Raw genomic sequence first — 15,380 nt, 5'->3', positions numbered from 1 at the left:
GAACACATGGCAGATGCACTGAAACCCACACAACTATATAGCAATCGTATTCCAAGTCACAAATAGTATTGTCCGACACAAACAAAACACATACTTTGGGCTCATTCAGATACGCTCTTTATATATAGTCAGCCCTTATAATTACTTTGCAAACAGCATTGTTGTCTGGTTAAGCGTCAAAATAAACTATTAACATTTCACACGTTTTCAAAACAAGACGAACTAAATGGGGCTTATTTTAATAAACACAATCATAAAAAAGCTAATAACAATTTATTACTAAACGCAATCCGGTATGTAAACAATTATTGAATTACAAAGTTTTACAATATGAAATGAAAAAAAAACATCATACAACTACATTTCCTAAAAACAATAATCACGAATATTAATACATTAAACTTAACAAATTTTATATGAACAAAATTTCTATAATACTATATATAAGAAACAAAATTGGGGCGAGTTGTCTTTCGATTGGGGCGAGTTGTCCAACATATTTGGGGCGACTTGTCCAGATTTTCGGGGCGACTTGTCCTGGGGCGAGTTGGCTTTGGGGCGAGTTGTCTGGCTCCCCTTTATACTATCGCTATTTTTAAATCAGATTTGGGTTTTTCCAAAAATTGGAGAATCTGTTTCTGTCAACTACGGAAAGATAAAATCGTCAAAAAGTGCGATATTTGATAATTGTTAATAGAAAAATAGAGGAAATAATAGGATAAATAGAATATTATGTGAGTTTTGGATATATGCGGTCTTACTTGCATTACAGAGCCAAAGGAATCCTATCAATGTGCATGCCATCGAATCAATATATTGAGGTGGCTTATTCGCTAGTAATTGTATTTAATAACTAATGACATTCTATGTATATGCGTCCATACAATATTCGCATGGCTTTTTACGTATTTAATAGCGTTGTGTGAACCTCTATAAATCTGCGTCAAGACAACGATCACATCTTGCGTTTACTGTTACATTATGGTTTTATAAATAAGGACCCATACTTAGCAGTGACCAATAATTACATGTACTAATACAGTTTTTATATAGAAGTAATGTACCATTAAAAGTAATGGAGCTATATGATTAAATTAGGGTTTAATAAGTTCGATATTGTACTCGCGCTAATCAAGCAGAAATGAAAACAAAGTGCATACAATATCATGTTTAAATTTCACTTCAGCCACCAGTGTGAGCAAGTTCTAAGGGCGTCGTTCGATCCTGTAAAGAAACGTATTAAAAAATCGGGGTCAGTCGGAGTTCAACTAAATACAGACGACATATATGACAGCAACCCGCTATAAGACTTCATGCGCAATGCTAAACATTCGACCAAAAAAGTAAAATTGAAACAATCTGTTCATCAAAGGATGTCCATACAGATCATGAAACCAGGAGCCCACCCTATCCCCGTCGCTCATTCTCCCGCTTGGAACTTCAGCGGACTCCGGATATCATTAGGGAATGATGCCTTTTTATCATATCTCAACAGTAATGAAGTTGTGTTTTTAAGAAAAACCTGAATATCGAATGAGAAAACTAATAGTCAAGAACTAATTAAGTGGATTCGTAAACAGATTGAACAGAACAGACAATGTTTGAAGACTTTTTCATAAGTTCATCATCTTTAATACATAGAATTATAAATTCAGTAATTTCTCGTGTCACTATACAATTATAGTAACCAAATCAATAATACACTAAGCATATATGTGTGTATATTCAATGCAACAACATAATAGCATAGAAGAACAACGGTTTTGAAAGAAGAAACACACTAATTTAAAAGGCAGTAAGGATACACTATAACCATTCATTCATAATGGTTTGTATGGTAAACTTTTTACAAAAATACCAACAAGAAACAATAAATCAATTAATTCACATAAAATGACTGGAATGTGTTACAGAAACTAATTTTTAATACATAAAATTATAAATTTAGTAATTTCTCGTGTCACTATACAATTATAGTAAAACCAAATCAATAACACACTAAGCATATATGTGTGTATATTCAATGCAACAAAATAATAGCATAGCAGAACAACGGTTTTGAAAAAAGAAACACACTAATTTAAAAGGCAGTAAGGATACACTATTACCATTCATTCATAATGGTTTGTATGCTATACTTTTTACAAAAATACCAACAAGAAACAAAAAATCAATTAATTCACATAAAATTATTGGAATGTGGTAAAGAAACTAATTTAAAATACATAAATTTATAAATTTAGTAATTTCTCGTGTCACTATACAATTATAGTAACCAAAATCAAAAATACACTAAGCATATATGTGTGTATATTCAATGCAACAAAATAATAGCATAGAAGAACAACGGTTTTGAAAAAAGAAACACACTAATTTAAAAGGCAGTAAGGATACACTATTACCATTCATTCATAATGGTTGTATGCTATACTTTTTACAAAAATACCAACAAGAAGCAAAGAAATCAAATAATTCACATAAACTGACTGGAATGTGGTTCAGAGACTATCTTTTAAGGAAGTACAGAGCACCATTAATTTAAATTCAAGCATTTTTCACGCACTTTTCAATGTTAAAAAAGTGAAATTCCAGCAATTTTCCTATTTGCAACTGTAAAATTTCTTGAAGTACTTTTTATTGCAATTCTTACAAATATATTTGTATACATACATAACAATAAAAACATGTAGTTAAGCATAGTTGTGCTTATTTAATTGTGAAGCATCAGCTGCATAATTCCAGTCAAAACCCGAACCAGAAAGACTGTAAACAAACAGTGGGTATCTCCTCATAAAGGAGGAGCGATCAATATCATCGGATGAAATAAGCGGAAAGCTTGGAAAGAATATTTTAAAAGATTAAATATGGTTTAAGCACTTTTAATTGGGATTATTTCATTTTCAAGCACTTTCATGCCAAATTTAAGCACTTTCTACGCACTTTTCAAGCCAATTTCTTGATTTACAAGCACTTTTTAAGGTCTATGGTAATCCTGACTGTCACATCTCGATATGTAAAACAAATAACAATATGCAAAAAGTTCGATCACATCACTTCCCGACAAGGTGTTGGTATTTCTTGTTCAGTGTATCCTTTTTGGCTGCACCTATAATACAAAATCAAAGCATTTAATAAAATGTACTGTGACATATAATAGAAATGTAATTAAAGCAAATTCTGGGCTACTCAACTAGTTTCATCATGTTAATACAGGGAAACTGGTGAATAATGTATTTATATTCTATAATGTAATATACAAGACCATGGAAGCATGATTAATCTGTTACAATTATTTACATAATGCTTATAGCTAAGAATGTGTTTCTACACATCTTTTTACTTCTGTCTTTTAGCGCTTAGTACACAATCATACTTTTGTATTGATGCAAATTTATTAATAATATAGAATTTCGATTAATATATTCACCCTCTTGTATCACCAAATTTTCTTTAGAAGTGTAATTTCACTATAATATGACAGTATTAAAATATAAACAAAAAGTACCAATCGCACAGGCAGCGCGCATTGCTCTTAATCTTGAACTATCAAGAACGGAACAACATTCAGCGTTGGCATTTTCATACGTGTCCCCTGTATACGCTTGGAATATAGCTGCCAAAGCCTCGCGTAGCAAGACATCTTCCACGTAGACTTCCACCAGACTAGTGATGTAAAATAAGATGTTCTTAATATTTAAGGAATCGATCTGCCAAAGCACACTCTAGGCCGGAATTGACAAAGCTAATAAGGAACGTCGAAATTATTGGTAAAATTAAAGATTACATTTTCTTTGTAAAAGGCAATCTTTTCTGCATTCAAACTTAAACAAATATTAATCATTTAATCACTAATAACTTGTTTTATTTAAACTTTTAACATTGTAAATTGAATTAAAAAATATCAACACGACGAACAGGTCATTTACGAAAACACATGGGAAACTACAAAATGCATCTTGATATGTTATTTTTGATATACACACGAGATACTTGAGAACACAACTTACTGTTTATCTTGACTGAGCATTGTTACCAGCTGCTTACTGTTTATCTTTACTGAGCATTGTTACCAGCTGCTTACTGTTTATCTTTACTGAGCATTGTTACCAGCTGCTTACTGTTTATCTTTACTGAGCATTGTTACCAGCTGCTTACTGTTTATCTTGACTGAGCATTGTTACCAGCTGCTGGTCTTGAAGACCACTCACTTTCCGAAGTGTGGACATGTATGGCTCACTAAGTATCAAAATAAATACAATTACATATAACACATGAAAAGGTACAGGGTTGCGCATTAGCATACACCAAATAACAATTAAGCTTAATGTTGTGTTAAAAAGAACAGTTGATATCAAACTTCAGCATGTGAGTTGAGTTGAACGGCATTTTATCAACTATCCTTTGAATTTAAGAAGATTAATGGCTAAACTATATTTTATTTAAAAAAGTGTTTGTTATATGCAGTCCTCAAGTATCGACAAATTCGTATAATAAAACAACTGTGCCCCATGAATCAAAAGTTCCACTATTCTCAGAATGTGAGTGTATTTATTCAACTCATGAATGCGATAAGAATTTAGCAATAAATATGAAAAAAATAACCTTTCAATTTCCTCCAGAAATGTTTCTTTGATATAGAAGCGGACACATTCTATTGCCTGTAAAAAAAAATAAGAACGTTTACGAGCGTAGTGAATTTACTTATAACGTGTTTGAGTTAATCACAATCGGATTGAAATATAAAGTATTAAATATTACTATTAGGACTGAATGAATCTGTTAAGGCACATGGTTAGACATAAAACAACTACTTAAAGTTTACCTTCTGTCGTCTGGCTTATTGCAAACACAATACATCCTTTGCGCGCCTTCTTTTTTTTCCGTTTGAGGTCTGTGTAAATAAACGAAGAACGTTGGTTCTGAAAGAAGAAATAAAATACCATATCATTACAATTTGGAGGTAATAAAGGCAATATGGCAGGACACCGTTTGTACTATTATACATAATCATGCATATACAAGCATTTAAAAACACATACTTTTACAAACTGTTAAGCAAACAAGCTCTACAATTACTAAAATATATTAATACAGATGGGATGTCGCAATTTAATTGTTTGTTATAGCGTACGAAAAAAGCGAATATAACATAATTATGTGATGAAAGAAAGGAAACATGTACACGTGACATTTTAAGAAAATATATATACCATTTATGAATTTATTTAATAATTGTTTAAAACAATATTATGTGAATGGGTAGCGTTATCACATAAGCATTTTTTTCGAAACTCAAATGAATAAAATACACAGACTCCTATAATAGCATAAATGCAATCGAAAAAAACAACATACTATCTAAAATTGTGAATTACAAACCTTTCGTTTTAACCTTTTGTTTTGAACAACTTCCTCTTCCACGATTGTACAAGGCAGTGATGCTAAACAATAATTAATATATTATAAGATATTGCGTTTAGTTCTGAATTCTTCTGAGTTCTTTAACAACTGAACAAGTGAAAATATACAGCTGTATCTATCACTTATATAACACTTAGCCCAATACACTCTTTTAGAATAGGTAAGCGTATTGTGCTGCTGACTGTAAACATATGTATTACATGTACCTGTAAAACATTTAACGACGACACGAAAAACAAGTTGTTTTGTCGGATTTATCACGAGTGGTTTGTAATAAGAAAAATGACATATAGATTTATAACAGAGATACGAGTGCGGGAATTCATTTAATAGTGTATCTAATAGCGAGATTACTTTACGTGGTAACGTCAATTATTTATTTTAAAGTGCGATGGCGTTAGTTAAATCTGCTTTGAATTAACGCATGCTGATATCATATATCAAAATTTCACTCAGTCTAAGTATTTTCATGCCTACAACGTAGTTTCAACAACACAAATTTACGTCTAGCTGTACAGTTTGTTGAACGAAAAATATAAACATAATCATAAGCCAGTGATTGATACATCGCTTTGTGCTGTCAACTTGCAATTCAATTTGAATAAGTGACAAACCTGTAGCGTTCTCTGTTATCACTACGTCTGTGTCAACAACCTGCTTCAGGTCCTCAAGGGTCTGTGTAAGAGTATTATTTTTTATTTAAGCGATCCCACAATTTCACGAGAAAAAGATGTGCGTTGTTAATTTACATGGTCATATTTATTGGGCACAAGACCGTGCTGATATTTCCGATTTTGGAAGTACGCTTTTATAGATAAACATACATACGTTTAGCAAAAAAGGCGTGTTTCAATTATAAAATGAAACCGTGATTGAAGAAAGGTAAAAATGTTCACTGTAAAATATAATTACTTGATAACAAAATCAACCTTGAAAACTAGATTGTGCTTAGTATTACAATTACCTTCACTTTATCAACCCATTTGTATGCGTTTGGAATATCTCCCCTGTCTTTCCTTGCAATAGTCTAAAATAAAACAAAACAAGCATTACGACGGTAGAAATACAGTAGTGGAGGTATTAATGTTGATTTTCTTAAGTTTCAAAACCGGATGGTAGCTGTAAATGGTTTAAATACTAATGAATATTTTTCATTTCAAATATTTTTTTTAGTGTTAATTATGATGTTCAAATGTGTATCTAGCTGTAAACGTACCCAAAATCCAATCCTGCACAGCATGCAGGAAAACTGCTCCCCGCCGTTTAGGATGGCCAGATCATCTGCTATGCAGAAGGTTTTTAAATGGAAACACCTTCCACAAGTATCACACTGCAACTGGAAAGCGACATTAAACTTTTTTTTAATAATACCTCTTGCAAAAATATCGCTTTTGAATCAATAAATAATGCCGTTAAAACAACCCATATCTACATTTTATCACATACCATAGTTATTAAGATAAAAGATATTTTTATAATTAAACAAACATCTTGGATGTATAATTCTAACCTTTTGTTCTGCTTCATCGACTGCATATCCGCACTTCGGACATGAATCAATAAGGAAGTCTGAAATAAACATACAAAATCAAGAGATTACAGCCGCATAATAAATTTGATAAAACTATACATTATTGAAATCGAAAAGAAACCGAGACTTACGTTTGAATGAGACTAACTTCCTCGCTACAGAACATCTCTTGTCAGTCAAATCCTGGCGTGTGATGTTTTCCATTTCAGAAAAGTGACCCTTAAGATGGCATTCCGCAAACTGAAAAGGGGGAGGGTAACAATAGTGATAATGACTCCGTGTATGCTCATCCGTGGTCTCGCAAAAGAATTTTGTAAAAAAGTGTTAAATTATATTAATTGTCAAAATAGTAAACATTTATTTAGTCAACATCTTACGTTAAACATCTAGTTAATAATAGGCAAACAGAAAATCCGGTATTTTTTCTTTTAACAATCAGAGTAAATGTTTCAAGTAAAATTATTAAAATATTATTTCACAATAACTTATTGTAGCATGTTAAGACACAAGATGTGTTTGTGAAACACTATGTCCCCTTCTGAGCGATTTTGACCCATATATTTGACCTTTAATCTTGAAGGATGACATTGACCTACCACCACTCGAAATGTGCAGCTCCATGAGATACAAATGCATGCCAAATATGAAGTTGCTATCTTCAATATTGCAAAAATTATGGCAAATGTTTAAGTTTGGCTCAAACAAGCAAACCAACAAACAGGGCAAAAACAATATGTCCCCCAGTATAGACTGAGGGACATAAAAACGATGATTATATCGCGATACATATATATAATATATATATATATATATATATATATATATATATATATATATATATATATATATATATATATATATATATATATAAATCTATACTACCATTAAGCAATACACTCCGCAGTTGAATGAATCGACCTGGGATGAGTGCTCCATTGTCCCCGCATGCCACTGGTGTTTCACTTCTGCATCCGATGCGTGACTGCACTTGGCGATAAAGGCACTGAAATTCAACTGCCTAAATTATGAATAAGGACTCAACAGAAAAATGTACACAATAAAGATAGCGCTCATATTTTACTAGCACGTAGTTCCGTAAAGCAAGTTAAAACGACTTTTAAGAGTACATCGGATTTACTTCAACATACCAAACACGCTTCTATCTTCGTGGCTTTACCATCTTATTTCTTACAAGAATTTTCAAAGAAATAAACTTGCCAAAACAAGTGTGTGCGTGCGTGCGTGCGCGTGTGTGTTAATGTGCGTCCGCGTGTGTGTATGTACATGTGTCTATGTGTGCGTTGTGTGTGGTCGTGTGTGAGTGTGTGCGGGTGTGTATGTATGTGTTATATGCCACGCATTGAATAACAAGTGTTCACTATATTGTTAGACTTGAATTTGTAAAAGTAAATACGCACCACATAGCCTGCCTGGTAGAATCGAGCTCCGACGGTTCTGCATCCGCAACCGGATTGTAGAAGTAAATTATTTTTTTCTCCAGATCGAGAACCTTAAAAAAACGTGATTCGAATATAATATCTCGTTATTTATGTTATAAACAATATCGTTTTTCTTTAACAAACCTAAAAACCCGAAATTTGATGTTTAATATTTCATACACCGATTAACATTTATAAGAACAGTAAATGGAAGTCCAGATTTTAGTGGTGGAGGAAATTCCTTAGTGGGTTGATAAATAAATACCCAGAGACATCAATACAAATACTAGTAAATAAATAAATATGCAAAGGATATGTGTTGCTTGTTGTATAGTATCACTTTAAGTTCACGAGTGAACATAACAATTAATATTTTACGAGTGGCGCAGTTACGATTGAAAATGTTTATTTTCTACGATAACGAGTGGATTAAGCGATTATCTACCACTAACAGAACAAATATTTTGATTGGATGGACTGAGCAAGTTCTTGATGTGAGCTATTTTTATCAACTTAGGTCCGGCGTCCGTCGTCGAGCGTCGAACGTTTAGCGCGTTGCCACTTAAGAGGTCACATTTGTAATCCAATGTAGATTAATTTTTGTCAGAATGTTCAACTACACGATGTAAAGGCTCATCAAAATCTGAGTAACGTGCGTCAAAAAACTAGGTCAACACGCCAAATCTTAGGGATAAAAAAAAACGTGAGCAATAGTACAAAAACAACACTTTTTACCACAAGCGTCCAATGTGAACATCGAGTGTGTGCACCAACGACAAATTTATAGCCTTCCAACTGAAATTGAACAGCACCGTAACATAAACTATCTACGTATATAATCGACTAAAGTCATTGAACTCGTTGCAAATAACGGGGAAACTTTCAATAAAAGTACGGCTGCTCGTCATTACATTTTTTTATTTTTTAGCATCAATACAATATCATAAAGGCGGATTACCAAAATACTCTTGAAGTTTTATTTTAAGGCACCGTAAACTGCATGGTAAACAATCAATTATATCCCAATATACTGGTACTGTCATTTAAAACAAAGCACTTGCATATGAATACTATACTATCTACGATATAATTCAATTCCGTATTTTGTTAATACACATACTTTACTTTCATTACAATGTTTATAAAGTCCCTTCACTCACTGCTCTACAAAGTAAATACTATACAAAATAGTGTTGTTACTGTACCGCATATGTTATTCTGTCAGTCTGGGCACCTCGTAGGATGGTGTGCATTGTGGAGCTCACCAAGTGCAGGACTTTTACGCCCAGAGCGGCCAGTTCACAAACGAGGAGCTTAAGGTATGAGTCAATGACCTTAAACGAAAAACATGATATATATTATAATATTGACATTGTAAAATACTTCAATAGTCACATGTACTAAACTGTATTCTACTGTTAGTTTTTTCGTTATCATTGATAGTCGACCAGACAGATGCGTCATAGATAAATTTGAATTATTAAGAAAGATATAAATATAAAATCAATATTTTATAAGTGTATTAATGTTATTTGTTAACATTCGCAAATATATGGACTCATTAAACTTTTCATCGAGTCAATTATATTGGTTCTGAGTTCAACTAGACATGGTTTAAAAAACGAGCTCGTTAAGATCGCATATATCCGACCGTAATTGTAGCAGAAAAAAACTGACTTAATGATAAAATATTGGTGGTAAATCAATGGTTTATATCTTACATTGTCTGTTAGCCAGCCAGCTTCATCGAGTGACCGGATGTCGGTGTCGGTCACAAGTGTACCGCACACCTTCGCGACGGGCACGTCACAATCCCCTGGCAAATTCCACAACAATTGGATGGCTTCAACTGTAATTATGTACAACACATATGAACTAGTTTCTTAGTGTAGATTTCAGCACAGTCGAATAGAAAACAAGTTATCATCATATGTTACGATAATATTTTTCATATATTTTAATTAAATAGCATTAAATTAAGATTTTAACTAAATAAAATAAAATGAACTAACATATACATGTATAAATATTACGTGTCTGCGAGCGAATTGTTCCCGTATTTAGAAATAATGAAGCACACGTGCTTGTTTTTAAAGATCGCAGCCGATAGCACTACGATGATATTAAAAAAGAGTGTGCTTTTGCATTTTTGATAAAAAATATACCTTCTGCATCAACACTGCACTTTGGTTGCGTAAATGATCGCCGTTCGGTGTCGATTGGAGCATCGTGAACTCGCATGTCTTTTAAAATAAAGACAATATATTATATTATTTAGTTTGTTATTATAAAATGTTATAACAGTTGCATATATAGACATTGTGTTATGAAAGCAAAACACTGCGCGTAAATCGATTGACTGTCTTTTTGTACGCCAATTTTAGCTTGTACTCTTATAATGAGAAGACAAACCAACCATAAATATCGACGACAGAATCAAGTGGCACAATGGTATCACCTTTGGATATGGGTACCTCGCGCATGGGCACCTCTGAGAATAGAAATCATTACATTATTCGTAACAATACTTGATGCTCAAATATAAACGATATATAAAAATTCACAATTTATTTTTCCATTTTCCTTCACTAAATATCAATCGACCGTTAAACACAATCCACAAAGAGAAATATCAAGCGTACTACATACCTTTATATATCTTCCTATTCTTTGTGGGTTTGCGACGCAATTTCAGACTTAAAGTCCTTTTAAGCACTGGTCTTTCGGTCAAGGTGCTTGATTTTGGAATAGCACTTATGACTTTATCTAAGTCATTGATGACATCTTCTAGGACGTTACGTTCTTGAATAATGTAGCTCTTTTCTTTAAGAACGTCCAATTTTTCCCGCAGTGACTTTTGAAGGGAAATTGTCGATACTTCTGCAATATATTAAATATTATCTGCATCCACTTATTATGCAGAAGTTCAAAGAGACTAGAACGGTTTTGCTTATTTACCAAAGAAAACAGGATATATATCAAACCAACGATATATACAGCGTTCAATCTAGGGTGTATATTTTATTATTTAAAAAGTGTTTTTCATTTCCAGGTGTTACTTGGTTTAAGCGTTATTTTCCGCCACTGTTATCGAGCAAATTTAACTTTGAACAAGTGTGAATCAACAATGCGCAATAATTTTAAATTTGTAAATAATAACTATAAAATATTATAGTTGTTAATACAAATAAGACCGACGGACAGACCGATAGTTAGCTAGTATACCTTTCTGGTGTACAGCAGTCTGTGAGGGGGCTTCTGAAGAGCTTGCATCATTCGTCCCATACAAGGATACTAATGCCGGCTTATCAGTTTTGTTCGTATAACATTCCGTGTCAACTGAAATATAAATTAATGTCAAACATGATACCAACCGTTAAAATGTTACATTAAAATGGTGATAAAAGCATCCGCGTTAAAATGGTGGAAATAATTCGGTTGATAGTTTTACGTTTTGGTCGTTTTAATCGCAGATGACACGTGGAAAATATTACAGAGGGAAAGATATGTCAGTTTAAAATTGATACATGTAGTCGAAAAAGGAAAAGTAGTTCAGATGATATTAGATTATTACATTATATCAGATGATACAATACCAGGGGAATTAAAAATTTCAGTTTCCTTTCACAAACTCATTTTCGAGTTATAGGACATTACATGTATATTGTATATTAATCAGTCAGGTGATTAAATTTGTCAAATAAAAGTCATTGGCTGACAAGTTCCAAGTATGAAAAAAATTACAAAATACAATTTTCGTTTTGCGATACCGACGTTGTTATATAATATCTTTCAAATGGTATTTGTTTCAATTCAAAGACAAACATTGAAATAGACATATTCATGCTTGTGCAAAGAAAATTGTGTGATTTTTTACAATTTTAAATTGTTAGCTTCTGTGAACAGCAATACTGGATCAAGGCTTATATATTGGTGAAAAAAAATATGTTATTTAACATAACCTTAAACATACCTGCATTTGCGTAGTCGACATTCAAAAAGGGTGATTCTCGGACGCTTGAGCCTAAAGCATCCCAGTTGTACGAATCGCCGGATCTCAATACAGAAAACATATGTTTGCATTTCAACACATACAGATTGATAGTGCTGCATTAGTTTTCCGTCGAAATTTACCACATATCATACGTAGATGATTAGGTGTTCATATCGCATTTAATGAAATAGAGACCGTATTACCATACGTGCAGATTTTTAGGGCTCCATTGGTTCTCAATCGCAATTTTACAACATATTGAAACATGTGAAGATTGTACGGATGTAGTTACATAAAGTTTATTACATAAACATTCTTCAATAAACAGACAAATAATGTTTATTAAATTTTTATTAAATAAAATTCATACAATTAATAGTTGTAATCGGCATCTAGAGATCTGTTCCGGAGAATACACCTGCATACAAACTGAAAATACTCAATTTCTGATGACGCATACACACTGGGATATACACTCACCGACAGTCTGCTCTATACGATAGTATTTGCAAGTCTGCACATAACATTAACCTGTTGTAGACGTAGACTGTAGATTACCGCGCAATTTTCCGGTGCGTGCAAAATATTTGGCTTGTAAAATTCACTCTTTAGTAGTAGTATTATAATGAGGAAAGCACTTTATATAATGATGAGTGACCAATACATAAATAACGAATAGCTTCGTATATTAATGTCTAAACTTCATATAAGAAAATTAAAATACATATATCTTCATATCAATACATAATATCTATGTATCGAGGTATAATACATATATATAATACAATTTTATCTGTATCTCTCAATGTTTTATGTATATATAAGGATCTTTTATAATTATTGCATAACGATTTATGTTCATATAAAGATCTTTTGCCTTCATATAAAGAAGTAATACCTTTATATAATGGAAGATTATCTGTGTATAATACATTTGTATCTGTATATTTTTACATGTTGTCTATATATAAGAAAATTATATCTTTATATATTAATGCTTTATCTGTATATATTCAAATTATGTATTTATATATTATAATTATGCATATATATAATGGTTACAGACATTCATATAAAGATATTTTGCCTTCATATAAAGAAGAAATGCCTTTATATAATGGAAGATTATCTGTGTATAATACATTTGTATCTGTATATTTTTACATTTTATCTATATATATTAATGCTTTATATGTATATATTCAAATTATGTATTTATATATTGTGATTATGCATATATATAATGGTTACAGGCATTCATGCAGAGTCAGATTGACGTAATATCACAAGTTTTTGGTATTATAAGACAGTCAAGGCGTTCCATAAACCTTTATATATAAAATACGGAAAAAATATTTAAAGATCCGTAAATAATTACGGATCTTCACCTGTATAGAGCCTTGAAGGAAACATAACTGGAATACATTAAAATATGCAATTGACACTGAAAGCATGCTCATAATTTTCACATAACGTATTTAATGAGTGTCCCGTAAACTGCGGTAAGATACGTTAACAAATTTTGGTAACACATATTTGGCATAAATTATGTAAATATAGTGTGAATTATATGTATATGACATTGACAGTGGTCACATGGTATGTTTATTATAGTAATACGACTCATTGTTTGAGAATTAAAACACCACAAATGGACGAAATTCGAATTGTTAATTGTTGCGTACATTTTGTGTAAGATACTTTAACACTATCGACTGAATAATCCAAATTAACACAGCTATGATATTCCAGGTTAAGATTCCTTAATCGCCTGCTCTATAATGACACGATATAGCACAAATGTTGTAATTTGAACAACAAACATTATGATGGTAATAAAAACTAAAAAATTTGGTAAGATACGTTATGGTAAGAAACGTTAATATGCTTTCATGTAATCACTTTCCTATTTGTCAAAATCCTATATTTAGATTCTTTAAACCACACACGTGCATACAGTCCTACTCAGTTACTCCCAGGACGGCTAGATTTTAGCCATCGGCTTATCAGCAGAACTAATTAGTGTTAACTGTTCTGTGGTCATAAAGCACACTCCCCTGTCAGGCTGACAACAGCCTGCTTGGCGATAATAAATGAACCCAGGTGTTATATCTGGCCAAATCTGAATATGCTGCAACATGTTTCAGAGAGTTATCGACCAGTGTAATTATCAGTTGTGCCAAATATTCATAGCCAATACAACATTTATTTTGATATTTTATATTTATAAAACAGGTAAGCTTGAAATTTGTTAGTAAAATAATTTTATGTTCACCTTTGTTAGATTTTACATTTGACATGTAACAAGCACCGAAAATGTAATATGAAATGATTGAAATTAAAACTTATAGAAGTTATTATGATTTTAAAAGATAGTTTTCTTTACTCTTTCAGATTGAGAACCAAAATGACTTTTCATATTCCATCACTGAGGTAACTTAGAATAGTTTTTGACGAAACTGATTCAGAATATATTATCTTTGATGAGTTCAAAGCATTTCTAAAAAACAATAAGTGTGGAGATGAACCAGCAATTAAAAGTGGCAACATTTCCAGTTGGTTAAAAGGAACAGATCACAGTGTAAAAAGTGTTGAAGGAAAACCTTTATTTAAACTGGAGAGCATATAGTGCAATACTGTATGTCATATCGCGACACACATGAAGTGTGTAGACAGGTTACGAAGAAATTAAGGGGATATTAGTTAAAGAGTCAGAGGAAACCCCCATTACATCTACATAAGAGATATACAAACATTTAGTTAATGCTGATTTTCTATCTAAAGTTCTTTTGTCGGAACTTAAAATTGAGGAATGTGGCATTACAACATTAAATTCATTTTACAAAAATGAGTTTACTGAAGAAAGCTGGAGGAAAATATGTTTCTTTGAAATGCATTTATGAGAGAAGGAGATACCGTCATATATGCCTACAATAGCAAAAATGTTGCTTTCAAATTTTGAAGCCTTATGCTGCATAATAACATTTTACTTTAA

General features: G+C 32.1%; 1 protein-coding gene and 1 long non-coding RNA gene across 2 annotated transcripts; one reads left to right on the top strand and one right to left on the bottom strand.

Moving 5' to 3' along the window:
* Positions 1–616: 616 nt before the first annotated feature.
* On the top strand, positions 617–2,694 carry LOC127843103 (uncharacterized). The gene is made up of 2 exons (XR_008032096.1): positions 617–734; positions 1,187–2,694. It is a non-coding gene; the product is annotated as an uncharacterized LOC127843103 (long non-coding RNA).
* On the bottom strand, positions 2,448–12,484 carry LOC127843102 (uncharacterized). Its single transcript, XM_052372916.1, has 5 exons — positions 12,365–12,484; positions 4,603–4,658; positions 4,156–4,236; positions 3,506–3,663; positions 2,448–3,106 (listed from the first exon to the last, which is right to left on the bottom strand). Exons 1-5 carry the CDS (start codon positions 12,383–12,385, stop codon positions 3,051–3,053), a joined length of 372 nt encoding a protein of 123 aa, XP_052228876.1. The 5' UTR covers positions 12,386–12,484; the 3' UTR covers positions 2,448–3,050.
* Positions 12,485–15,380: the final 2,896 nt, after the last annotated feature.

Source organism: Dreissena polymorpha, chromosome 8, assembly GCF_020536995.1.
Source record: "Dreissena polymorpha isolate Duluth1 chromosome 8, UMN_Dpol_1.0, whole genome shotgun sequence".
NCBI classification, from domain to species: domain Eukaryota; kingdom Metazoa; phylum Mollusca; class Bivalvia; order Myida; family Dreissenidae; genus Dreissena; species Dreissena polymorpha.
This window is presented reverse-complemented; position numbering and strand designations above follow the sequence as displayed.

Coding starts and splice junctions, on each gene's coding strand:
- LOC127843102 (XM_052372916.1), bottom strand. CDS start 12,385: ATGTCGACTACGCAAATGCAG. Junction 4,237..4,602: donor TTTCTGGAGGAAATTGAAAG/GTTATTTTTTTC, acceptor TTTGATACTTAG/TGAGCCATACATGTCCACAC. Junction 3,664..4,155: donor ATGCTCAGTCAAGATAAACA/GTAAGCAGCTGG, acceptor TTACATCACTAG/TCTGGTGGAAGTCTACGTGG.